At 43.7% G+C, this 25,263-nt stretch overlaps 1 protein-coding gene and 1 long non-coding RNA gene across 6 annotated transcripts in view; both read left to right on the top strand.

Annotated features, from left to right (window-relative positions):
- The first annotated feature begins 282 nt into the window (after positions 1-282).
- LOC139057039 (uncharacterized) lies at positions 283-1,691 on the top strand. Its single transcript, XR_011512540.1, has 3 exons — positions 283-388; positions 1,043-1,177; positions 1,572-1,691. It is a non-coding gene; the product is annotated as an uncharacterized lncRNA (long non-coding RNA).
- Positions 1,692-3,829: 2,138 nt separating this feature from the next.
- The window catches only part of dbe (KRR1 small subunit processome component homolog dbe), a 62,752-nt gene continuing 41,318 nt past the window's right edge, over positions 3,830-25,263 (top strand). For 3 of the 5 annotated variants that reach the window (XM_065432019.1, XM_065432018.1, XM_065432020.1), the window contains exons 1-3: positions 3,830-3,989; positions 8,393-8,574; positions 20,555-20,689. In XM_065432019.1, coding sequence (XP_065288091.1) covers positions 3,974-3,989; positions 8,393-8,574; positions 20,555-20,689 — 333 coding nt within the window. In that variant the 5' untranslated portion in view covers positions 3,830-3,973. Of the gene's footprint in view, positions 4,001-8,392; positions 8,575-20,554; positions 20,690-25,263 lie in introns of all 5 variants that reach the window. The other 2 variants (XM_065432021.2, XM_065432023.1) reach the window with 2 other exon arrangements.

Raw genomic sequence — 25,263 nt, 5'->3', positions numbered from 1 at the left:
CAACATAAATTTTCCTCCGCAATACAAAATTTTTCACATCCTGTGACTTGAACAGCAATGTTTATACATGGTAGCAGCATTAAAAAACACATTCTGAATACATTTGTTCTGTATTTTGTAATGTTAGATGTATAATGGCAGATTTATAACCCTTCCACATTGAGCACTCGATTCCCGCATAATCTGGAGAGGCCACTACCATGTGAGGTGTATATCGCTATGCATTTCAACGCTGACTCATGTTATTTCAGAAAGCATTCATGCAATCTGTGAGTGTAACGAGGAAAACGCGGCTGCTTCGGATGAAAAAAGTATTTAAAAGCCTGCAGAAAGTGACCGTCCTTCCAGCAACCCAATCCCTTGTCCTGACGCGCTACTTGGACTGAAGGTGAGAATTTCATTTTTCAAAGGCCTTGTTCAAACATTGCCTGACAACATGTTAGTTACCTCTATGGTGAAAGTGCCAGCTGACAATATTACGCTTATAAGCAACCACGTGCTACTTCTTGCATTGGTAAACCATTTTTCGGCAGGTAAAGTGAGATATCTTGTGAAAATACTAGATGTTAACAGGTATTGAGGGTTGTACTGGCTGTAAGTCCAAGCATTTAGCCTATTGACAACAGCTGTGGCAGACAAGGAATGTAATGCATGTGCTGCTAGTGAATTCGGAAACTGCACTTGCGCAAAACAATTTGAGATTCTCGAATGAAAATGCTTTATTGGTTCAATGCCTTTACTTCCTGTGTTGTGCCCCACCATCATTTCTTTAGGCTCTAGCTTCCAGACAGGAGAATTTCGCATTTATTTTGTTGATGAGCTGCTTGCGAACTCTTCAACTATGCTATAAATTTTCATTTATGTGCATAGATTTTCTGCGATCAGGTGGAATGCATTTAGCCATTTTAAGTGTTAACGTCAGGCGTTTTCTCATGGATGTTACTATGTGTGGTTTGTCGGAAGCACAAAAACGTAGCTTATTTTATGATCTATGCTTTGCTGATGTGCCCAGTTTATTTATTTGCTTTGTTTTTTGGCCTAGACAATTGAGGACTTGGTCAGGGACCCCTTCTGTATGGCTCTTGGGCGAATGAAAATGCTTTTGGTTGCAACTGCAGAGGCCTGCAGTTCTAATGTACCAGATGATTTGCCATCGTACTTTTTAAATGCTGACGTGGTAAGATCACTCATGTTTTTCAAATCGTATGGGCCTGCTCTGCAAGGTTAAGAGTGTTTTATTTTGTAAGCTGTGATTTATGCTTAGTCAGCTGTTCTCTGTCTGTAGCATTCGATAAAAGGTAAAAAGTGAGTGGTCATTTACACAGACCGGCTCGCACTTTATAACCTTTAACACCGTTGAAAAAGCATTCCTATAACAATGAATGTTCAAAGATCTCATCTAAGTCAAGATGAATATAGAATCAACTCCGCTGCTTGAGCAGTTGTCTGAAGTTGATATTTTCGCTCATCGTATAGTTCAACCGAATTAAAGTATTTGAAGCTATCCTAGGGCATGTTTTTGTTTCAGTGGGCCCTAAAGTACCATTCAATGTGCATCTCTTTTCTTTCAGCTTGCTTTTGAAGCAAAAATAAGGTTTAGAGACACAGTGGAGGTTGTGGAGGCCAAGCTAAGCAAAATGCAAGAGATTTTGGACCAGGGAAGTCTCATGGGATTTGAAGAATTTCTTCGACGCAACAAGGTTGTGCTGCAGTTTTTACTACGGTAAGGCGGCACTTTCTGATATCTTGAATGGAAAGGGACAAAAAAAAGAACTTCAAGGCTGCAGTATCGTCCAAAAATTCCCAAAATAATTATGGCAAGGTGAATTTTATATCAGACTTTTTAAATCATGTTTTACCTGTAAGTTATGTTGAGCGTCATAACAGCACGGCAAAGCACTGTAAAGAGGACATTTATTTGTAGTGGGAAGGTGCATGAAGTATGAAATGCGCAAAGATTAATATATTGTTTGGTTGGTAACTAAAAATCCCTCAAGGCTGGAAAAGCCGATTGATGTTTGATCATTCAACCAGAAATACGTAACGCTTTTTCCAGAAATGAAGCAGCGATTCCAATCACACAAAGCAATCATCGATCCGGCATGCTTAAAAATTTTTGCGCACAGTGCCTGCCGGGATTTGTCGCTCACGGCCAACGCCGCCGACACCGGCTTTTCTGCGACACGAGCTCCTTAACGCTGTCGCGTTAAAATGCCTCAGCGCGGAGCCCTCGTTGGACCCACTCTCCGAATCTAGTACACTCTAGTACGGCTAAAGCTGTGGCTGGCTCTGGCTAGCTATGGCTGTTGAGCTAACTAAACGCACTAAACGTCAAAAAAACAGCAATGGTTTCGGCTGGCTACGGCTTAGGTAGCCAATCCAGTTCAAAGCTAAACCGCTAAATGGCGGCGGCATAGAGTTTCTCACTACATTACCCAGAGGGAAATCTGGCGCTGCTGCGCTGTGGTATGCATGGGAATGCCGGTATATTGTGGATTCGAATTGGCATCGTTCTCATAGAGGCAGGACACCTTGAAGACGCGCTTGGCAAGTACCGTTCCGTCTGTCACAATGATTCATTTTCTACTAGAACAGCAGGTGAAAAGCTGTTTTAGCTTTATTATTACGCGAAAACATGTTTTGTTTAACTGTGAGAACTTGTTATTGTGTGTACGACTACATGTTACGTAAAAAGTATCAGCGGGCCACTAAAGTTGGAGGACAGACGACAAGGTTCGCGCTCGCTTTGAAACAGTTTGTCGTTTGTTCTTGCTTTTCTTCGCTTGGTCATGCATCGTGGGTGAGTAAAGATGTAATATGCGTGAATGAAAACATTTTATGAAGATTTTACTTTGAGAACCCGTTATTTGCGTAGCCATATCCACGTTTTAGACGAAGCCTCTTACAACACCAGCCAACACGAGCCCCGCAGACACATATACCGTCATTCCCATGACGGCACGGTGCCCCTTTAAGAAACTCCCATAGACGGTGGCGCCAGATTACCCTCTAGGTGTTATAGTGAGAAACTCTATGGGCGGCGGTAAGCGGTAACGCAGTAATGGAACGCGGTCGGCACGGTTCTCAACGTAAGAAAGCATAAAATTTATACTTGTTGAAGTGCTCAGTATGGCCTAGGAGACATGGCATGGCGCCTCGGAAACTGTTCGTGGAAGTGAAATGCTCACTGCACTGAATTTCGTTAAACTGAAGGGCGTTTGCATACGGTTCAATGGCGCGACGGAGGGGGTATTAAAAAAATGGTCGTACAACTGAATACTTGGTTTAAATGAAGTTCGTTCAAGTGGTATTTTACTGTACTATTTAAAGGCCAAAAATCCGCAAATGAAAAACAGAAGCAAGCTCAAAGCATGCACAAAAAGTTATGATTTCGTCACTGCCACGGAGCCCCGAAAAGCACGTCCATTCGCCACAAAATCCCCCCCCCCCCCAAAAAAAAAGAAACACTTTACTGCGCCGGCAGCCGGCGTCCGAGCGATGCCGGCACGCCTAGGGACAAACCCCTACAATACCAATACGCAGTACCTGGGCAGAGTCATAAGGAGCAAAAGCCCCCAGATTTTCTCTTTCACGCCCACTTTTATTCGCGCCTGCGCACAAATGGCTGGCGATCCCTCAAATGAATGGCTCGTCTGCACACAAGGTTACAAGCTTTGCTGCTATTGGCTCGTTTGCTTGCAATTCACTAAAATATGTTGATTAGGATGTTTTAATATTCAAAGTGAACAATATTTAAAAGGTATGCCAGCCGTTATTCACGAAAGTATAACTAGAATGCGCATCAGCCCGGTAACACTTGAGAAAATTGTCAACGTCAGCAGCAGAGCAAAAAAAGACCACATGAGAGCAACAATGAAAAACAATATGTCGGCGCCCGTCATGTACGGTATCGACAGCTGAACGGGCTGAATGTGTAGCTCTAAGTTAATGGTAAGAAAGGTAGAGCGCTGAAATGTCCGACGTACCTAGTAAGTTGATTGTATGCCTCTGACTCTTGCGTTATAAGGCGGGAAGTTGCAACGTTCTAACTGGTGTTGTAAAAGTCTCGAGGTGCTTTTTTTCGTCGCGTGCACTGTCACGAACACAAAATTACGTGTCTAACGAACTTAACTGGTGCCGCATAAGTTAATCAAGCTGCCAGGCCGCGAGGGAATTGAGAATTTGCGCAAGTGCTCGTCGGGCCCTCTTTAGTATACTTTGGCGGCGCCACCAAAGCGGCAACGGGGACATCAAAGCTCGAACCCGGACTGGTCCGTGGGTCGGGTTCTCACTGAGACTTCCACGTGTCGGGGACGTATATCGCAGACAGCCGATCTTATATGCGAACGTGGCCACGGACCGCTCTACTTCCAGCTTTGATCCCCCCGCTGCCATTTGGGTGCCCTGGAGATTCTGCGCCGCCTGCTGCTTTATAATAATCTCAGGTGCTCTCCTGAGGTCTACGTTTACCGGTATTATAGACCCCGGAGTCTGGCCGCCGACATCTCCAACACCAGTCAGAATCTTCGCGATACAATTGGATTGCTTTTACTTCTTGTAAAATGTCGTAGAAAAAAAAGAAGGAAGAAACTCAGTCTAGGGAGCAGTTACACGACGCCTATTGGGTGCACTGTTTTCCCCGACAGCTACCTTCTGACAGTTTGTTGTATAGTGCAGACGTTGCTCTTGTGGGGGAAATGGCTGATGTGGAAGTGTCCGCCGTTCGCACTACTTTTGATATGTTTTAGGTGAAAACAAACCGTGGATTGCATTTGGTGAGCGGTTCTAAAACGCGTCTAGACAAAATCGTCTTTGTAATGCCAATCCCGTCATATGCTCCGATTTCGGCATCAAAATCTTAGTGCGTATTCTTTATGCTTGTTTGAGAAACACTGTGTGTTATGCTGTGCACCAAAGTGTTCGTTGTATGTGCACGTAGGCTGTAATGAGTGGATAAATGAAGTATTGTCTGTCCATAGCTATTGGCAAACTTTGGCATGAAATATATGCAAAATCTAAGCTAGAATTAATGCAGGCGTAAAAGAAAGAACAAAGCGCCTCAAAGCCAGCGCCTCAGACCCAGTGTTGTCCAGCCTCGTTGACATCGTCCTTTTCAATGTCAAGTCAGGAACGACAAAATGTAAAATTTTGGTGTAACATAAAGGTATGTCCGGGCGACTGTGTATATCAAATGTTTAATCATCTTGTTGCCGCAACTTTTCGAGAAATTGTATACTTTGTGTGAAATGTGCTGCTACGCCATCAACGACAAACAAACAAAAAAGGTGGAAGGTGTAGCACATTTCAAATGCCACAAGGTGGCTCGGCAACCCATGATGAAAAACAATAGCGATGAATCCTCAGGTTTTGTTGAACCTGTATCTAAGTGTTTAAGCAAACAGACGACAATTTTATCCAAAGAAACGGGAGAAGTGGACTCTTGTCCGTCTACACGGAGATGTTGTACATGCGCCATATTCCATCGAGCAAATAGTTTTTCAGGCTGGTAAGAGAGCGGTTGAGCATAAGAACTGATTATAAAAGGTATTGTATCACTAGGATTATGTTGAGTCTAAGGAGGTTACGAATGCTTGGTGATAGCAGTGCAAGATGCCTGCTGTGTGCCTCACGTTTGTTGCACATTAAAGGAAAAAAATTAGGGAAGCTTGATAAGCACCTGTTTTCCTTGGCCACTCCATAATATGCGCTCCTGAAAAGTGAGGTTGTATTATATAAAAAAACAACAACATGAATGCCAAGAAATGTTTGGAAAAATTCAGCAGAGCATGATGACTTTGTCTTGGTCCATGTACTGGTATTACAGCAAACGACATAATTTTATAGCTATTTAAAGCCCATGAATTAAATTTACTGTATATAAGGTGTTACTCCATGCCACTTTAAATCTTCCCATTCTGTGGAATGTTGTGCCTGTCACTTATTCTGAAGTTTCAAAATTGGTTGAAAGATATAAAATTCTGAGATTGCAGATTAAAAAAAAAGAAGTTGTTTACAGTTTGTAAATAAGTTAAAAGAGCTATATGGGCAGACACAACACACGAGGAAGGAAGCTGTAACACAAGGTAACCAGGAACTAGCCTGTAGAAATAAACTAGAACTTAAGACAATTTAATATGTACCAACTCAAACAAAAGAATAAGAACTGTGGCAGCAGTGTGAAATTAGTTTTCTTCTATTGCAGCTGTGCAACCTGGAAATAGAACATGCCTTGCATCATTTCCAAACATGCTCGTTCAATGTACTACTCAATTTTAATTCTCATGTCTAGGCAGCGAAACTAAGTTTTTTTTCATAACACCCATAGTCTGAAAATGTTTCCTCGTGATTGTATGGTACGGGTCACTGTTAAAGGGAATGCCTGATTAGTATTCAAACCAACATTATATTATAGCAACTCCATAGAAAAGAAGTGCTTCAATGAAGCATTAGGTACACCTATATTAGAAAAAAATGATTGTCAATGCATTTGTGTCAAAAAATTTTTATGGAGCCCCAACATATTGATACAATGTTACCTTTAACAGTGGATCATACTGTATATGTGAGGAAGACAAGAACACAGAAAAAGATATAACTCAATCGTTGGTCTTTTTTTTTTTTGCTCAAAGAAATGGCGCTATGAATGTTAGAAACAAGGACGTAGTGGTCAACAACACCATGGAAACTAGTGCAGGAGCCACACCTTTGTAGATGTAGCTTGTGGAAGAAGTTGTGTGTTTAAAAGTACAGTACTTTGAAATCTTTGAGTCAGGTATTCCTTTAGAAAGCTTTTGCAGGGCTTCCCTTTGTGAAATCAAACTACTGCACCAATTCATGCAAGCATAGATGAATTACAACAAAGTGCTAAGCGAGCTGATGTGTGACTGTGTCTACAGCTGAACGTGGCTAAGTTTAGTTTGCAGGATGGTGGTGCTTTTCAGCTCCTGAACATGAGAGGGGCTGCTTAAACAGAGGAAAAAAATGAATATTCTGTTTTGAACTTCTTTTACATACAAAGCTGAATGGGCAATACATGAACACTGCTATGGCAGGAGCCTGTGTTATATACTGACACTGTGCGCACAGTCATGTAACATACTACCTCTTATGGAAGAGCAAAGACGAACTGGAAGTTGCCGGCTGACCTTTATTTTTTTGTTTTAAGGAACACTTGGCAGTAGCACCACGTGGGCATTATTGATGACTATTGAAGACACGTTAAACTTTTTCATTTGTTTTGTAAATTTTAGTAGTTCGTTGCTTTAATTCTATTCAGGCCCAAATTATGATGGACTCCCTATAAATGTGTCAAATTTACACAACTCCATTCCAAGGCACTTGACTGTCCACTACAAGGACAAGGTGGTAGGATGGTCTTTAGTACATTTTCTGATGAGTCGTCATAACTGGAGAGTAATTATCCAATTATTGTGTAGTCAGTCATGCTTCATTTTTGCATAAAAGAATTCAATTACATGCTTGAAATGCATGAATTTTTCATTATGAACTGCATGCGTTACGAACAAAGAAAAATACTTTCTGCAATATAACTGCTGCTACGTGGCATGTCGAACGTGCCATCAAACACAATAGTACCTTCAGCAAAATGGTCCTCCACATTAGGATGGTGCCCATTGGAAATGAAATGAAGGCACATTGAGTCTGCAGGGGGTTCAGTTCGTCTAAAGCTCAGTGTCTGCTGCTTTTTCTTGGCCATCGCTTGACAGAGCTGGCAGCAACAAGTCTTGTCCATGAATGTGGACATGGTTGCCTGAAATTATTATTATGGTGATTAGTATGCTTGGCATGACTGAATTAGCCAGTGCTTCCATACCTAGATTTCTAAACAGAAGCATTGGAGCAGATGTAAGAATAATTATTTGTAGTAACTACATAGTTCAAGAGAGTCAGTATTTGAAGTTAAAAAAAGTATTGGAAGCTAGCAGTTGCATTGCATAGTTCAGTTTGCCCAAAGGGGCTTGTGGCTTTTTGGCAAAATATTGATGAATGTAATGCTGCTTCTTTTGCTGTGAAATGTGCAGTCCTCCTTATTGGGTAGCAGTCATCAAGTTTGGCAAGTCATCTGTAAACAATCGATCAATAGTAAAGTTTTACACCCCAACAGAGCTCCAACGCTGTGAGAGATGCCATAGTAGTTGACTCCCAATTCATCTTGACCACTTTAGACGTTTCTAAACATGCACTTAAATACAAGTGCATGAGCGCTTCTGCATTACACCACCATCGGAATGCAATGGCTGCTGCCAGAAGTCACATTCGCGATCTCATGCTCAGTAGCACAACACTGTAGCCACTGCAGCAGGTACACCGCTAGTGCAGTACTTGAAGTCATGCACACATCACTTCATCATTACCCCTTATCTGCACCCAGATGAAACACCTGCTGTCTCCTCGGGCGATGGTGCTTGGTCCATGCCCCTGCCAGCATTCACCAAGGAGGACAACCCGCATGGCGTGCTGTGCGAGAGTGCATTTGCCACCCTTTTCCCTAAGTACCGCGAGAAGTACTTGCGTGAGTGCTGGCCTCTGGTCAAGAAGACACTCTCCGAACATGTGAGTGTTCTGGTGCGCTCACCCTGTGATAGTGAGGTGGCATTGATAGCGGTGGAGGAGACGTTTGTCTATCTTTTATCATGCTGTCTTTGTCAACACATTTTGTAAAACTTTGTAAAAAACCTTTTGGCAGATCACTTCACGGGGCTATGACAATGCTACGGTGTTATTGTAAGGCAGTAGTTAAGAAGCTTTATTGTAAGGCTAAGTTAGCTCTGATGTGTAGAGTAAAGCCCAGTTTTTACTTTTAAAGCCTGCTTGTTCTCAAAATCGAGGTAATAAATGCTATGCAAGGAAATAAATGTCCTTGCATAGTGGCCAGAGCTCTCCAAAACAACTGGTTGATAATGCCAGTACACAGTTTAATTTTCTTTAATGAAATCTGTTTGGATTGTTAGGTTGTTATTGCTGATGACTGCTTTATCTTTTATTACTGTGGGCCATTTTTTAGTGTTACTTTAGAGCGCATGGCTGTTGTCACGTGTTACGATACTTTTTGTGGGGGTGTAGGGTACACCGAGCTGATGCATTGTTGTAAACGATGAAAGCGAGAGCTTTTGTGGCACCTTGTGATTGCATTTGGCCCCCCAGCAGTCAACCAGCGCTCTCTTGTAGAGCAAAACACGCCATCTGCTATGCAGGCTGAATGTAGCCTTTGAAACTCTGAGCACTGTACTCAAAAGTGTGTAGCACATTCTTGTACTAGCCGCTTGTTGATCCAAAACGCACAATAAAGCCCAATAAAGTGGGGCCCTCTGAGCTGTTAGCACTTCGTGTGAGGGTCGCAAGGAGTGCTGTCAGCATCACCATTCTTACTACCCAGTTGCAATTTGCAGAGGCCCTACCTTTGAAGCTTGCCCTTACCTGTTTCACTGCTATCACTGATATGTGACAATAGTCTCATGAACCGAAACTTCAGTACAACAGTAGGCACTTGAAAAGTCAAAGGCATATTGGAGAATTGAGCATTAAATGGAATTTATTTTCATCAGTGCAAAAAAAAAACAAGTAAAGTATAATTGCACAATCGGGGGTCCCGAGGTGAAAACTGTCGGGAAAACCTCCTAAACAGGAAACAAATGGGGGTTAGTGTAATTGTGGCAACAGTAGCAGCCTACATCATACAAAGGTTGTGTTTGTCAGTAGCATTTAATGCAGTGTTCTAATATAAAACTAGGTGGTGGTAGCATGGGGAACAAGCAATGCTGTAAGGTATTGACAGGGACAGAAAAAGATCAAAGAAATATAAAAAGGAAATTAGGAACAGTACAACACAAATATGTTTAATAATGTTTACATTGCACAATAAAAATACTAGGAGTTAAGATCATGCTTTGCGCTTGAAGGCTTGGAATGCACATGATTTGATATCGGACAGAATCTAATTCCCTGATGATATGCCTGAAAACATGAGAGTAAATTTCCCATAATTAGTTCGAATTTTAGGATGGAGCAAATTGTGGCGTGCAGAAAACCTTGTGTTGTTATTATTAGAGAGGTCAATACAGGCAAAACGTTCAATACCTAGCTCTGTATCTACAAGACATTATTATTATTGTCTTATTAGTATTATTGTTGTAAAGACAGAACATTATTAGCAACAGCTTATGATTTAATAACATGCACAAGGGGAGAAGGTTTAGGGTACAAAAAATGGGAGCAGAGTGAGGTGGAAAAGGTTGAAATGTCATCAATCGCATGAGTTGCTTTTTTTTGTAAAGCTTCTAGTTGGTGGAGATGAGTGATGTATTACCCCATGATGAGAGGCAATATGAAAGATGACTGAATATATGCGTAATACAAAGACAAGAGAATACTTGGCTGAAAAAAGGAGTGCGATTTGATAATGACGTGAATGCCAAAAGAAATTTTTTGGACAAGAGATTGGGCATGGCGGTTGAATTTTAAGTGCTCATCTAACATAATGCCTAGAAATTTGGTTGACCCAGATCTTGTAATTATGCGATTGTTAAGTAAGGAATCTATAAATAATGTTTGAGGGGAATGACATTCCATAAATGTTGTCTTCGATGGATTGGTATATAATGTGTTTTTCAGGCACCGTTCATGAACATTAGCGAGATCATTGTTTAGTTTGTTTAGTAGTGTGATGGAATTTCTGTCAGATACGAAAATTGTTGTGTCATTGGCATAGAGAAGGCAGTGGACATGCATTAATACTTGTGGCAAATCATTAATGAACAATAAAAATAACAGTGGCCCAAGTATTGATCCTTGAGGGATGCCTCCAATAATAATTTTAGGTGAAATGAAGGAACTATTCACTTTGACAATTTGGGGTCGGTCTGTTAGTCACGAATTAACTGCGAAGGCGGGCCAGAAATACCATAAAATTCAAGTTCGTGTGGTACGATGAGGTGGTTAATTGTATCGAACGCTTTAGTGAAATCAATAAAGAGAGCACCGACTAATAGGCCTTTGTCTGTAGGTAATTTAACTTTGTCAGTAAACGTAATAAGTGCAAGTTCTGTTGACAAATGCTCTCTAAAAACAAATTGATAAGGAGATAATAGCGTAAATTTGGATAAGTAATTAGTTAAACCCTTGCGAATAAGCTTGTCAGTTACCTTGCTAAAGAAAGACAAAATGCAAATAGGACAATAATTATTTGAACACTCACAATTACCTTTTTTTTTAAAATTGGCATTACCTTACCCATTTTGAGGCTTTTGAGAAAGACACCATCTTTAAATAATTTATTTATTACGTTGGCAAGTACCGGTGAAATTTCTTTATGCACAAGCTTAATGTTCGACGGTCGGATGAGATCAAGGCCAGGACCAGTTGCTTTGAGTGATGTTATGATACTAAAAACTTATTGTGAAGTTGTAGGGTATAAGTAAAATGAATAGGTACTGTGTGGTAAACTAAGTAAGGGTGGTTCATGCTGTAGATCAACTATAGCACTAAAATGGTTACTGAAAGCATTAGCGACGTCCTTAGGGTCTGTTAAATTAACTGAATTATAGCTGAAGCAGGATATACCATTATCAGTGGTATTAGTGTTTAAAAATTCTTTAATGACTTGCCAGGTTTGTCTGGTGTCATTTCCATTTTTTCTATCTTGTTTTCGTAGTAATTACGCTTAGCACATTTTAGGGTGGCTGCAAGAACATTTGAATATGCTTTGAATCGTGAACAGAATGTGTTATTAATCGCGGAGCTTTGAGCTTCTTGTGAAGGTTGTCTTTTTTTACTGTGAACCACATTAAACTCTTGTTGATCCAAGGCTTTCTTGGTGTACTGAACCAGCGCGTCACTGTGAAGTTACTCATGCGTAAGTTAGTGCACTCTGATATCTTCATTGAAAAAGGTACAAAAGCTTTTTCTGCAAATTGCTCCAGAAACATGTCAGTCCAGTCAGTCGCATGAATTAGGTGAATGAATTTATTTGAATCCAAGAATAACCTGATGTTTTTTCTAGATAGGCCAGATGTTACGGAGCCTGCACAAATATATATGGGATAATGGTCTGGTATATTATAGTTTACTACACCGGCCGTGGTATTGTCAGTGGGTAAGCTGGAAAGGATGTGATCTATTGAGGTGCTAGAAACACCTTGTTTGCACTGAGTTGGAGTATAAATTAGTGAAGAAAATACACAGCTAAAAAAATTGCTAACGTACTCTGAGCATGACTGACTGTTAGGGTCAATTATATTGATGTTAATGTCACCGCAAATCCTTGTTCCTTATTGTATCCTTGTTCTTGTCAATTAACTTGTTCAGTAACTGCTCGAATTCTCTGCAGAACTCAATATAAGGAGACGAAGGTGAGCGATAAATGGACGCATTTATAATATTACGATTGGTCGGCAACAAGTTCCCGCTTGACTGAAAGTTACTTTGATCTACTTCTAACGAAACAGATTCGCAGAGAGAGGCGCACAAAGTGAAGTCATGATGGCATTTATATGACAGTTTTGAATTTACTAATATGGCCGAACCGCCACTACGATATCCTTCGTGATGACAGTATTCAGAAGTATAACCAGGAAGACCGTACAGATTTCCGTCATGTGATGACAACCACGTCTCAGACAGGCAAATGAAAGAGAAAGCGTGGTCCAGAATGGAAACAAACGTGACAACATTATCGTGGGGCCTACGAATACTGCGGATGTTAAGATGTACTAAAGATAGCATGGGCTGCTTTTTTTTCAGCAGAGAATTAGTTTGATCAAGTGAGAAAACAGACTCAGCCATGATGAATTGTAAATATCAGAGCGTGCTAAGAAAACGACCTGTGATTACATGAAGGTAGTTAGATCAGTCACATGGGAGAGGCGGTGCACACGGCTGTCTTACAACTTTCTGGCCTTGATAGCGTAGTGGTCAGTCCACAGAAATTTCCAACCTTTAGATTTCTTAAGTTCTAGCACCTGCGCAAAAAGTCGCTTATTTTCCGGTGCTAGATGATCGTTGACAAAAATAGATGTCGGTGGCTTATGCAAGTGCCCAATAGCAGTCGTAGTGAGTCGGGCCTTTCACGCTTTTGATGCAAAGTCGGCCTTTTTTGTCCTAGAGCAGAATCATGCTATGATGTTGGTTCCCTGTTTAGCAGGTACGCAGTGAACGATATCTACATCAGCAGCAGCCACAGGACAGCTGTCCTTTTCACCCAAAACCTGTGCTATTCACAGGCAGTTTCCTCGGTCTGTTTTTGGGATGCCCCTAATTTCCACATTGTTTTGCTGCGAGTACTGCTCCAGGTCACCAACTCTTTGCGTAACGTTCTTGTTACTATCCACAAGGGACTTGTTCTCATCCCTCAGGGATTTGTTTTCTTGCACAAGACTGTCATTCTTTGATTTCATCAAGGAAGGGATCCACTTTGTTTTGGGAGCTGCATCACAACCATTGTCTTACTCACTTGGGGGTTTCTTTTATGGAGCCTGACTCAAAGCACTTGTACTGCGATACTGTGGTACGTAACAACTAAAGCAGGCTGACACTTACGTAGCAAGGTTGCGTTACAGATGTGGTAGTTTTCTTTTGTGCTCTTTTTTCTCTATGGTTGTGTTGCTTTAATATTTTTTGTAGTACGCTAATCGATAGTAGTATTTTGTTTGATATGCTGAAAAACTAAAATTATTGTTGTGTTGCATAGATACTCATTCGTGATTCAGTGATAAAGGCACTTCGTGACCGATTCTGCTACTTCATGCTGCATGTTATTTGCTCTAGCTGCATAACTTAAAAAGTTTGATATCAGCAGCCTAAATTCCATGAAGCACAAACACACATTCGCCGATGGGTTTACATGCACCTCGCGGCCTTCCTCCCTCCTCCTTGTTGGCGATGAAAAGAAGGCTACAGAACCAAAGCACACCTCTGTCACCGTTGCTTGATGTAATTGCACAGTTTTGTTAATGCTTTCTTATGTCGACATAGAAAACAATATTTTTGTTCATTTATTACAGTGCCTAATTTGAAACAATACATAAAATAACCAGTTAGCTACTGTTTTTCCCCCCCCCCCCCCCCTTTTGAGTTTTCGCACACCCGAGACCATTGCATGTTTTACGCATTTGTCAAAGGCGTGATGGTGCCCATGTCTTCCGGTCAGTGTTTGTCACTTGCTTGCTGTCTCACCAGTCAAGTCCCCCTGATATGCTGTTGACCAACTTGGACAACAAAACACTCTTGAAGCACACAAAACGAATGTTTGCAGCATGTACGCAGAAACGAAGTGGACTCATCTGAAAATTGCAACCGGCGGCATGTACAAACGAGCCAGCTACGTAACCGCAGCACCACCTCTACTAGCGTCAGTTGCATCTCCAAGTCCCAACGAACACTGAGGTTATATGGCCACTTTGAGGCTCTAGCGCAGGCTGTATTGCTAGATTTTTGGAACTCGGTACATATCAGATGTGTATTAACATTGATTGATTCATGCCAAGTTAATTGTCTCTGCCTTCACTAAAGTAAAGAATTTGTGCAAGGTTGGAGAAACCAAAAGCAGTACCGAGCTCTCGTGAACTACATTGTGTACGAATACAGTCATGCACAGAAACTCCACCTTCGTAGCTTTCGCTTCATAGCCAAGAAAAGTTGTCTGTGAGTACAGCACCTCTCGTGTTTGTAGTGCTTCCTGATTGCACCTCAATGCTGTTATAGCATATAATGCAATTTATTGGAGGGATATTATAGGCTAAACACCCAATGTTTGCTTATAGTGGCAATGCCTAGCCACTAGAAAGAGCTTTCAACACTACATTTCATTGTGCCCTTTGGTCGAGAAAGATGAAGTCTCTCGAGGAGCACCAGCAGTAAAGCAAACTAGGTTTTGGCCTTCACCAGGGTTTGTGTCCTCTGAGCTCCGTCTCCACACCATCATGTCAAGAACTGCAGCAGCACATGGCATTCCATGACTGTGTGTTGGTTGAGTGCATTATGCCAACCTAAAACGCATTTGAGCTAGCTGGAGTAAGGGTTAGTTGGAAAAATATTGATGTGCAGTAAACCCTCATTAACTCAAACTCTGATATCGCAAAATTTTGGTCGAGTGGAAATTTTTGCCTAGCTCAGTGTCAACCACATTTTCACTTTTATCTCGACATACTATCGCGTCGAACTTTGGATATCTTGAAGTCTCGACTCCGATAATGTTGGGAAAAAGTGACTGCCTAAAGATTTCCATACTTTGTGTACAGCCGTGATATTGTCCATTAATGACAGCAGTGCAAGTTTTTTACTGAAGTATGCTTCATTCTATTCCACTCTTATCATCCGCCATTCACAGCCAGCTGCAATCTCATTGATAATGCAGGCAGAGTGTCGCTCTGGACCCTGACAAAGCATGAGAAGGCACCTTCGTAACATGCGTGTTTACGTGTGCACCTAGTTTGCTTTTTTGAGGTGCTCTGTATTTCTAAGTTTGTGGATCTGCGCACTACGCCATGTATGCAGCTGCACCATTCGTTCATGGTGCATCTGTGTAGAATTTTCGGTACATTTTTTTGCATTTTCTCACGTAACAAGTTCATGGCCACCATACTATAGTGATGTCTTTTCGGACACTGTTTCTTATTGCGCTTTGTTAGTTACCATGTAGTGATGCTCCTCCTGTGTTATTAAAGGGCCCCTGAAACGGTTCGGACAAAATTTGTAGACGCGTAGGGTACAGCTTAAGTAGAACATTCGCACCACAATTTAAGTGAAGCGTTACGTATTAATGGAGCTACAAGCGATTAGAAGTTACCCTCCTCCCCAGCCATGCTTTTCCTCCTCAACTCGTTCGCCGAGCGAGCGGGGCTAAGCTCCGCCTTCACTGGTCCTGCGTCACGATGCGATGTCATATCGTCCACTTCCGGTTGTTTTGAAGCCCGCCCCCGCCCGCGCGAAACCTCTCCGCTAGCCGCTTGGCTGTCGACCCCAAGCGAGAGCTGTCGAAGTAGCGTGCGTTGCGAGCATTCTGTCGTAGCGCCGAACGTGTCTGGTATTCCGTTAGCCACAGGCAAGCTGGTCATATCGGCAAATGACTGGAGGCATAAACTCAAGCTGATGAAGGAACTTTGGCGCAGACGTACGTGAGTGGCCTGATCGGTCTGCACAGTCCAGACACTTGTTGGCGCAGCGCTTAACCAGCCAAACAAAGCGCTAATATTGCTCTAACCAAGTGTAAAACATTTTAAACATTTATAAAAACAACGTGTTGATAATTACACTCCTGCGAAAGATACGCACCAGCAGCAAAAAAGAATACGCTTCGTTGCTGCTACTGTGTATGGTTGAGCTCTATGCCACCAGGTGGCTGCACCGTGCAGACCATTCACCTTTGCCCTTCTGCTCATCTCGGCTCATCCCGTTACGGCACAGTCAAGCGGCCAGACCCTGTCCCCTTGCGCTTACGTTTGCCCTAATACGGGACTCGCGAAACGCTAGTGCGTTAGTAATCTTCCGGTGTAAAGTGACGGCCACAAACGTGCAAATCCTGGCGCCGATCGGATAGCGGCAGTCCGATGCGCAGCAGCCAGTTCGCTCGTACGCTGCCCTGCAGAGGGACACGATGTCGCAGCTTGACATATTGCCACTCGCTACGTTTGCAGTCCACAAGGCAACAAAGTCGAATCATAGTGCTCGCGAAAAGACTGAGACCAACTCTGACCGCGGAGCTCTCGTCAAAATGGAGTACGTTGTAACACAAGCAGACGACACTTGCTGTGTGCCGGAAGTGCTGAAGTGTACTGAAATATTGTTCTTGTGCATTCTCTTTCTGCTACTTTCTCTTTATAAAAACAAATTAACTAACATTCCAACTATTACGAAGATCATTTGTTTACCATAAAGTTGGAAAAATTATTGATCACGCGTCCTGGTCAGCCAATCGGATAGCTCGCCCCACTGACGTCATATGGGTGATTTCGGTCATATGGGTAGGGGCGGCTTAAAATTCCGCCGAGCAGTGCGCTGCGATCGGCAGCGATGTGCATTTTTAAAACCTTATAATAAATTACACGCTTTACGCAGAGCACTTAGATGTGTCAAATAATGATCAGAAGGACCTACTCTAACGACTCAGTACTTTTGTAGAAAATCGTCAAAAGCGTTTCAGGGTCCCTTTAATGGGATAAGCCAGGTGAGAACAGTGGATGAAAGAGTGGCATATAATCGAGAAGGCACGAATGCACAATTGCAGCCCTTGGATGGTATTCTTGGTCAATTACATTTTTCGCGTTATTTCGTGTAACTAGGCTTTGGACAGGTTGGTGCCTATGTGCAACAGTGTTTGCTTGTCTCTATACGAAGATCACTGTTGCCCGTAGACACTCGATGTGTGGGGTGCTAAGTCGCACAATATTGCGCAAAAGTGATCTACTGAATCAAAATGCTGCTTCTGGGATATTGAGCTTTTCTGAGAAATTTAGCGGCTGTTAGTGCTTATTTCGAAAGGCTGTACAGTAGAAACCACTTATAACGATACCCATTTTAACAATATATCGGTTATAACAATGAGAAGCTGCTGCACCATCAACTTTTGTATGTTTTCCTTGGTGAAATAACCCGCTTGCTACAATGCCCCAGTGCTGCATTATCAGTTCTAACAATGAAGTCTGGCTGCTGGGTGTCCATGCTGAAAGGTAGTAAAATGCAAAATCCTTGAATAAAGAAGAGAAAACGAGATATTTGAGCCGCTGCATGATGGACCGCTGCTTCAACAGCTGCCACATGCTCAATTTCCAGCCATCTCTGCGTGCCTCTTTCCTGTTGCCCTTCCACCCCTCCAAACAGGAATGGGCTGCTCCCATAGCTCTAAGCTGCCCCACCTTTCGAAACACAAATGGACCGTGCCAACTGCACTACTCGCAGATTGCTTGCTGGCTCTTTATTCAGTGCAGTTCTGCAAACAGCTTAATCGCTCATGTTCGTCTTTGTTGGCTGCGTCGAAATCGTTCCTGGCCACATGGTTTCTCAGCCTCGTTCGACCAACAGTTGGTTTGACTCGCCGCCGAAGCGGAAGATGGCTGGTGTGCCCGGTGATCATTGGCAGTGCACGATGTTGCCGGTGAAAAGAAACCGCATGGCTATAGATTTGGAAACTAAGTGCTTCTAACCAATGAGGCAATCGTCGTGAACATGTTTGCATCAGATAGCGACGGTGGCGACGGCAGTCATGATGCACTTGGGCAGGCTGCCTCAACGTTGTCCTCACAGGAGGCCTGGCAGTGGATTCAGTCCCTCCGAGGCTTCGTTTTCGCGAGGAACCTTCCGCTGCACTACGTGGAGCACCTGGATGCCTTGGAGAAGAATGTCGGCAAGCTTCGTGTAAAGCATGCAAGGCTGACGGCGATAGGGTTTTCTCGTGCAAGGCAGGAGAAAAGTATGTGGCGAGATGCTTGTGGCGATCTCACCTCAGTGTTCTATATTTCTCAAGCTGACAGGCTGCCGCAGCAGCCTTCTCGCAATTTTTAAAAGGCCCCTTATGGGGCCACCGAGCGATGCCTCGGTGGTGCTTGCATATCGCTTGCCACCCATGACCCCTCTTTGCAGTTGTTATAGCAGTGCCACTCTTTAAAGGGCCCCTGAAACGGTTCGGACAAATTTTGTAGGTGCGTAGGGTACAGCTTAAGTAGAACATTCGCACCACAATTTAAGTGAAGCGTTACGTATTAATGGAGCTGCAAGCGATTAGAAGTTACCCTCCTCCCTAGCTATGCTTTTCCTTCTCAACTCGCTCGCCGAGCGAGCGGCGCTAAGCTCCGCCTTCACTGGTTCAGCGTCACGATGCGACGTCACATCGCTCACTTCCGGTTGTTTAGGAGCACGCCCCCTCCCGCGCGAGACCTCTCCGCTAGCCGCTTGGCCGTCAACCGAGAGCTATCGAAGCAGCGTGCATTGCGAGCATTCTGTCGTAGCGCCGAACGTGTCCAGTACTCCGCTAAAAACAGGCAAGCTGGTCATTTCGGCAAATGACTGGAGGCATAAACTCAAGCTGATGAAGGAACTTTAGCGTAGACGTACGTGAGCAGCCTGATCGGTCTGCACGGTCCAGACAATTGCTGGCGCAGCGCTTAACCAGTCAAACAAAGCGCTAATATTGCTCTAACCAAGTGTAAAGCATTTTAAACATTTATAAATCAACGTGTTGATGATTACACTCCTGCGAAAAATACACACCAGCAGCAAAGAATACACTTCGTTGCTGCTACTGTGTATGGTTGAGCTCTGTGCCACCAGGTGGCTGCACCGTGCAGACCGTTCACATTTGCCCTTCTGCTCATCTCGTGGCTCATCCCGGCACAGTCAAGCGGACAGACCCTGTCCCCTTGCGCTTGCGTTTGCCCTAATACTGGACTCGCGGTTTGCAGGTCGCTAGGTTTGCAGTCCACAAGGCAACAAAGTCGAATCACAGTGCTCGCGAAAAGACTGAGACCGACTCTGACCGCGGAGCTCTCGTCAAAATGGAGTACGTTGTAACACAAGCAGACGACACTTGCTGTGTGCCGGAAGTGCTGAAGTGTACTAAAAAACTATTCTTGTGTATTCTCTTTAAGTTATTTTCTTTTTACAAAAACAAAGTAACTAACATTCCAACTATTACGAGCATCATTTGTTCACCATAAAGTTGAAAAAATTATCGACCACGCGCCCTGGTCAGCCAATCAGATAGCTCACCCATGTGACGTAATATGGGTTATTTGCATCATATGGGTAGGGGCGGCTTAAAATTCCGCCGAGCAGTGCGCTGCGATCGGCAGCGATGGGTATTTTTAAAACCTTATAATAAATTACACGCTTTACGCAGAGCACTTAGATGCATCAATTAATGATCAGAAGAACCTACTCTAACGACTCAGTACGTTTGTAGAAAATCGCCAAAATCGTTTCAAGGTCCCTTTAACACTGACAGCCATGGCTTGTTACGCGCGATCGGTGCACCCAGGAAACAGTTAAATGAGTGAACACAATCCGCAGCCAGATGGAGGAAGGTGGTGGGGAGAGACACTGGCCTGCCCGCCATTATAGTTTTCTCAACATCTCTGCCATCGCCGTTTTGATTTTTTTCATGCAACCTGATTATAACAATGGAATTTTTGTGGCACTTGAATATTGTTATAAGTGGGTTCGACTGTATGTGGTCTATGCACAACCAAGGGTTTCTATTTTCGTGACTTCGCTTATCTTAAAACTCCATTCACCTTGAAATTTTTCCCCTGTTTTTTATAACTTCAACTTAACGAGGCTCTACTGTATTTTCCATATATTTCACACTTCTTGGTAGTACTGTGCGACTCATACAAGAAGCCAGATGAGTTCACATGCTGTCACGCTTTTGGGGCTGTAAGGTCATTCTTGTGTATTAAGTAGACACACCATAATTGAATATGGAATTGTGGAATGTATTGCCAAAGGGGAGTTGTCAAATAATTTATCTGTCGCACTATGTATAGCAAGCACTCAGTTTAATTTGAATGTGCCTTCAAATGATGTTTCACCTCACTTTGTTTTTCAGGGTGTGAATGCAGAATTGGACGTGATCGAGGGCAGCATGACAGTGACGACAACGCGCAAAATGTGGGACCCATACATCATTCTCAAGGCACGCGACATGATCAAGCTCCTGTCGCGCAGCGTGCCGTACGAGCAGGTGAGAAGGAGTGACATGGGCAGCCAAGCATGAGGACAGGCTTTAGACTCTAGCCTGCATAAATGTGCACACGAGGGTGAGTCGGGGGAGCCCCTCCCTGTTGGCTGAGCAGGGGCGCCAATTCTGTGAAGGCAGGAAAATTGACACACATCTCAAGAGGCATGAAAGGTGCGAGAAAGGCAGCACATGCCATGCAATTGGAGACGAATTAAAAAGGCTACTGCTAGTGGACGGGGGACATCTGTGACACTGCTGTTTCTAGGGCACGAACAAAGCTGTGGACCTCGAAAACTACCCCAGTATGCATACATCTGTTTTGAGCTATCTGCCTGCAATGGAAACCTCCGCTCCCACTTAATGCAAAGGATGTGTTACGATTTGCGCCTCGGGATGTATTCTGCGACTCTCACTTTTGGCAATACTACTGCCTTGGTTATGCCTTCGTCATTCGCACCCGCCAACTGGCTGATTGAGCACTACTGTGATTTCCTGTTTGGTTTCGTAAAGGTTATGACTGCTAGCGCCACTCCGCGCCCAACACTGTAAGGGTACCCTGCTGTGTTCCTTTTCCCCTAATTGGAATAAACAGATTCTTTGTGTGGTCCCCAACTTGAGCAGTCCAGCTCTTATTTTGCGGCACTTCGCGCCCCGGCCATTAGGCCTCACGCCGTAGGTCCTGCGTCCAGCTGCCCTGTCGAAGCTCTACTACAAACTGGTGATAGAATCAACACTCCCGTGCCATTTTGCTGCTGCGGATGCCGGTTCCTGCATGCATGCTGCTAGTGTTCCACTTGAGCAACGTTCAGCTATGTAGCATGTTGTAGCTGTGCCGCGTCCGGCTGTACAGTGCTTTCCATTGCCGTTCACATACTACAAACTGGCGACGAGGTAACCGTTTATTCTGCTTGCTGCTTGCCTCTGCCATTCTACTACAGTCTAACCCACTTATAACAATATTCAAGTGCCATAAAAATTCCATCGTTATAACCAATAATTGTTATAACAAGGTTGCATGAAAAAATCAAAATAGGGGGGTTGCAGAGCTGATGCGAGAAAACTATAATAGCAGGTAAGTCAGTGCCCCTCCCAAGCACCTTCCTCCATCCAGCTGCTGATTATGTTCACTCATTTAACTGCTTCCTGGGAGCTTCGATCGCGTGTAACAAGCCGTGGCTGTCGACGTTAAAAGTGGCACTGCTATAAGAACTTAAAAGTGGGGTCACGGGTGGCATGCAATATGCAAGCACTGCCAAGGCATTGATTTGGTGGCCCCAAAAGGGGCCTTTTAAAAATTGTGAGAAGGCTGCTGCAGCAGCCTGTCAGCTTAAAAAATCCAGAAGAAACGCTGAGGCAAGATCGCCACAAGCATCTTGCCACACACTTGTCACTGGCTTGCACAAGAAAACCCTATGTCTGTCAACCTTGCATGCTTTACGTAAAGCTTGCATACATCCTGCAAGGCATCCAGGTGCTCCACGTAGTGCAGTGGAAGGTTCATCGCGAAAGCGAACACCCGGAGGGACTGAATCATCTGCCTGTGAGGACAATGTGAGGCAGCCTGCCCTACCGTGTCATCGCTGCCGTCGTCGCTGTCGCTATCTGATGCAAGCGCGTTCGCAACGATCGCCTCATCGGTTAGAAGCAGTTAGTTTCAAAAACTATAGCCGTGCGCTTTCTTTTCACCGGCAACGTCATGCATTGCCGATGATTAGCAGGCGGATCAGCCATCTTCCGTTTCGGTGGCTTGTCAAATGAGGCTGAGAAACCGCGCAACCAGGCACGATTTTGACGCAACCAGCAAGGACGAACGCGAGTGATTAAGCTGTTTGCAGAACTGCGCTGAATAAGGAGCCAGTGAGCAACAGGTGAGCAACCTGTGAGCAGTGCAGTTGACGCAGTCCATTCGTGTTTCAGAGGATGGGGTGGCTTAGAGCTATGGGTGCAGCCCATTCGTGTTCGGAGGGGCGGAAAGGCAGCGGGAGAGAGGCGTGTGGAGATGGCTGGAAAACTAGCGCGCTGCAGCTGTTGGAGCAGCAGGCCATCTTGCAGTGGCTCGAATTTCTTGTTTTCATTTTTTTCTTTTTTCAAGGATTTCTCATTTCACTACCTTTTGGCTCGGACACCCAGCAGCCAGACTTTATCGTTGTAACCGCTACTGCGGCATGAGAGCATTGTAGTAAGTGGGTTATTTGACCATGGAACACATACAAAAATTGACGGTGCAGCAGCTTCTCAATGTTATAACCGATATGTTGTTATAACCTGTATCATTATAACTGGTTTCCACTATACTGCTCCTACATGGCTTCCGGCATGCAAGACGCTACTACTTCTACTGCTGCTCCGTCAACCTCAACTCCCCCGTCTTTGTTCTCGGTGCCCAGCATGGCTATTGTGCCCCCCATGCCGTCTTTCCTTGCATTACCTGGTACTCCTTTGGTACCGTGGTTGACTTGGAAAGATTCTTTTTGCACATTTCTCCAGGCGATTGGATGCGAGGCACTACAAGACGAGAGGAAGAAGGCCATTTTACTTTGGCTTTTGAGGGGCAGCGTCTCTACAACGATATGGCGTCGCAAATGGACCTGACAGCTGCAAAATTCTAAGACTTTCTTCGCATCTTCAACCAACATTATGAAGAAAGCACAAATATCCTGGTACATCATGTTATCTTCAGTGACAGAAAACAATGACCCCGGGAAACCTTCCAGGACTTCATCACTGCTTTACAAAGGCTAGCGCCTGCTTGTGTATTTGGCACTTGGCATGAGTCCCTTTGTGACCAAGTCTTGCAAGGCATCGCATCAGCAAGAATACTACTGGTACCGGTTTTCCTGCTGCAGCCACTTCATTACAACCTCCTGTTTCGTCCCCGTGACCAGGATCACCCCATGCAGAAGAATCTCCTGAGCTTCCGTCCGACATTCCCTCCCAAGACAGGGCTTCCGAAGACACTCAGGACACCAACACATATTCCAGTTCATTTACAAGTAATAATTCCTCTGGACCTACTCCACAAGCTTTACTGCCTTGGTTAATCGTTCTTTTTTTTACAGAAGTTTCAACCTTCCCATGCGAATTTGGCTGTTATGCCAAAAATGTCTTTCCTTACATGTTTATTAGGTAAATAGTATACAAGTAGTATCTTTCAAAGGGATGGGATTTCTTGCAGCATAAACTCGCAATGCGCACATCTCCAAGTTTCTCTATGGTAAATAACCGTTATATGAATTCTTTCCTTATGCAAAAAAAAAGCACCTTCCATTCTAACTAGGTTCTAAGTATCCTCACAGAGGGGATACCTTACATGCCTTGTACCATACAATTCTTGCAGCGTAAATGTACAGTATGCACGTCATCACTGCGGTAATGATCACCGTATGAATTCACCTTTTTATGCCAAAAGTCTTTTCCATGTTATTTAAGTCCTTTAGTATCCTCACAGGGGGGGACTCCTTGCATTCTTGCAGTGTAAACATGCACTACACACATTCTTAAATCTGTGACGACCACAGAGCTGTCTTAACTCAGGCTCAGAGCGAATGAGCCACCCATCCGTGTTGTCCAAGGGGGTACGTGGATGTTTGCATTGTGTGCTTCTTTCTTGTATTCAGTGAATTCTTACTATCATGTTTCACGCGTATTTGCAAGTACGCATCCCTTCGTTGTCCTCCATAGACAGGTACATTTGCAAACTTCTGTGCAATTGTGTTCATGAACTTGTGTTCATATTCAATGTCTGTATATTGTATGCTTTCTTTCTTCTAATATTGGAGAAACCAAAGATGTCTGCTTAGAAAAAAAAAATTCTGTGATAGGCACACAGACCTGAATTTTCTACTGTATAAAAGTGTCATCCACCAAACACTTGTGCTTGCATGTGATTTAATATTCACAACTCACTTCAAGTTAATAATACATGGCATGTAGTGGGTCACATTCCCACTGCACTTATATTCCATGTGGCCAGTGCCAACTAAAATGTGTCACTGATGCATGTCCATCAGTTATGCTATTAGTAAACCCTATTCATTGTACACTGTAAAAACACGCATATAATACGAACCGGCATATACCGTATTTACTGGCATAGTGATAGCACTTTTTTGTCATAAAAAGCCACCCATATTCGCTTATAGGCATGCACCGTGCTTATGCATAGTTTGCATGGTTGGAAGCGGTGCGGTCACAAAGGCAGCCAGCTGCACAGGTGGAATAAGGAAACGTGAGTGTAGTCTGCTGGCAAATGTGCACGCAACAGCAAGCAAAAAAACAAAAGCTGTGTGTGCTTAGTGGACAGTATGATGTGCACCAATCGCACAGTGCCACGTGGCAGTAGGTGCCAAGTTTTGATAAAGCAGCACTTGTTCTCACTCAGTACAATCATTGTACCAAGTCATGCGTGCATTGGAGAAACCTTGACACGGTAGTGCATTATTTGTGGTGCTGCTTTGGTCGCCACTGTAGATTTGAAATGTTAATTGGCATCCCCTGTTTTCTATCGCATTGTAATGAAGAATAACGCCTGGCCTTAGGCAGCAGGATTGCCAACAGCATCACATGCCGTAGAGGCT

Source organism: Dermacentor albipictus, chromosome 3 (genome assembly GCF_038994185.2).
Source record: "Dermacentor albipictus isolate Rhodes 1998 colony chromosome 3, USDA_Dalb.pri_finalv2, whole genome shotgun sequence".
NCBI lineage: Eukaryota > Metazoa > Arthropoda > Arachnida > Ixodida > Ixodidae > Dermacentor > Dermacentor albipictus.
This window is presented reverse-complemented; position numbering and strand designations above follow the sequence as displayed.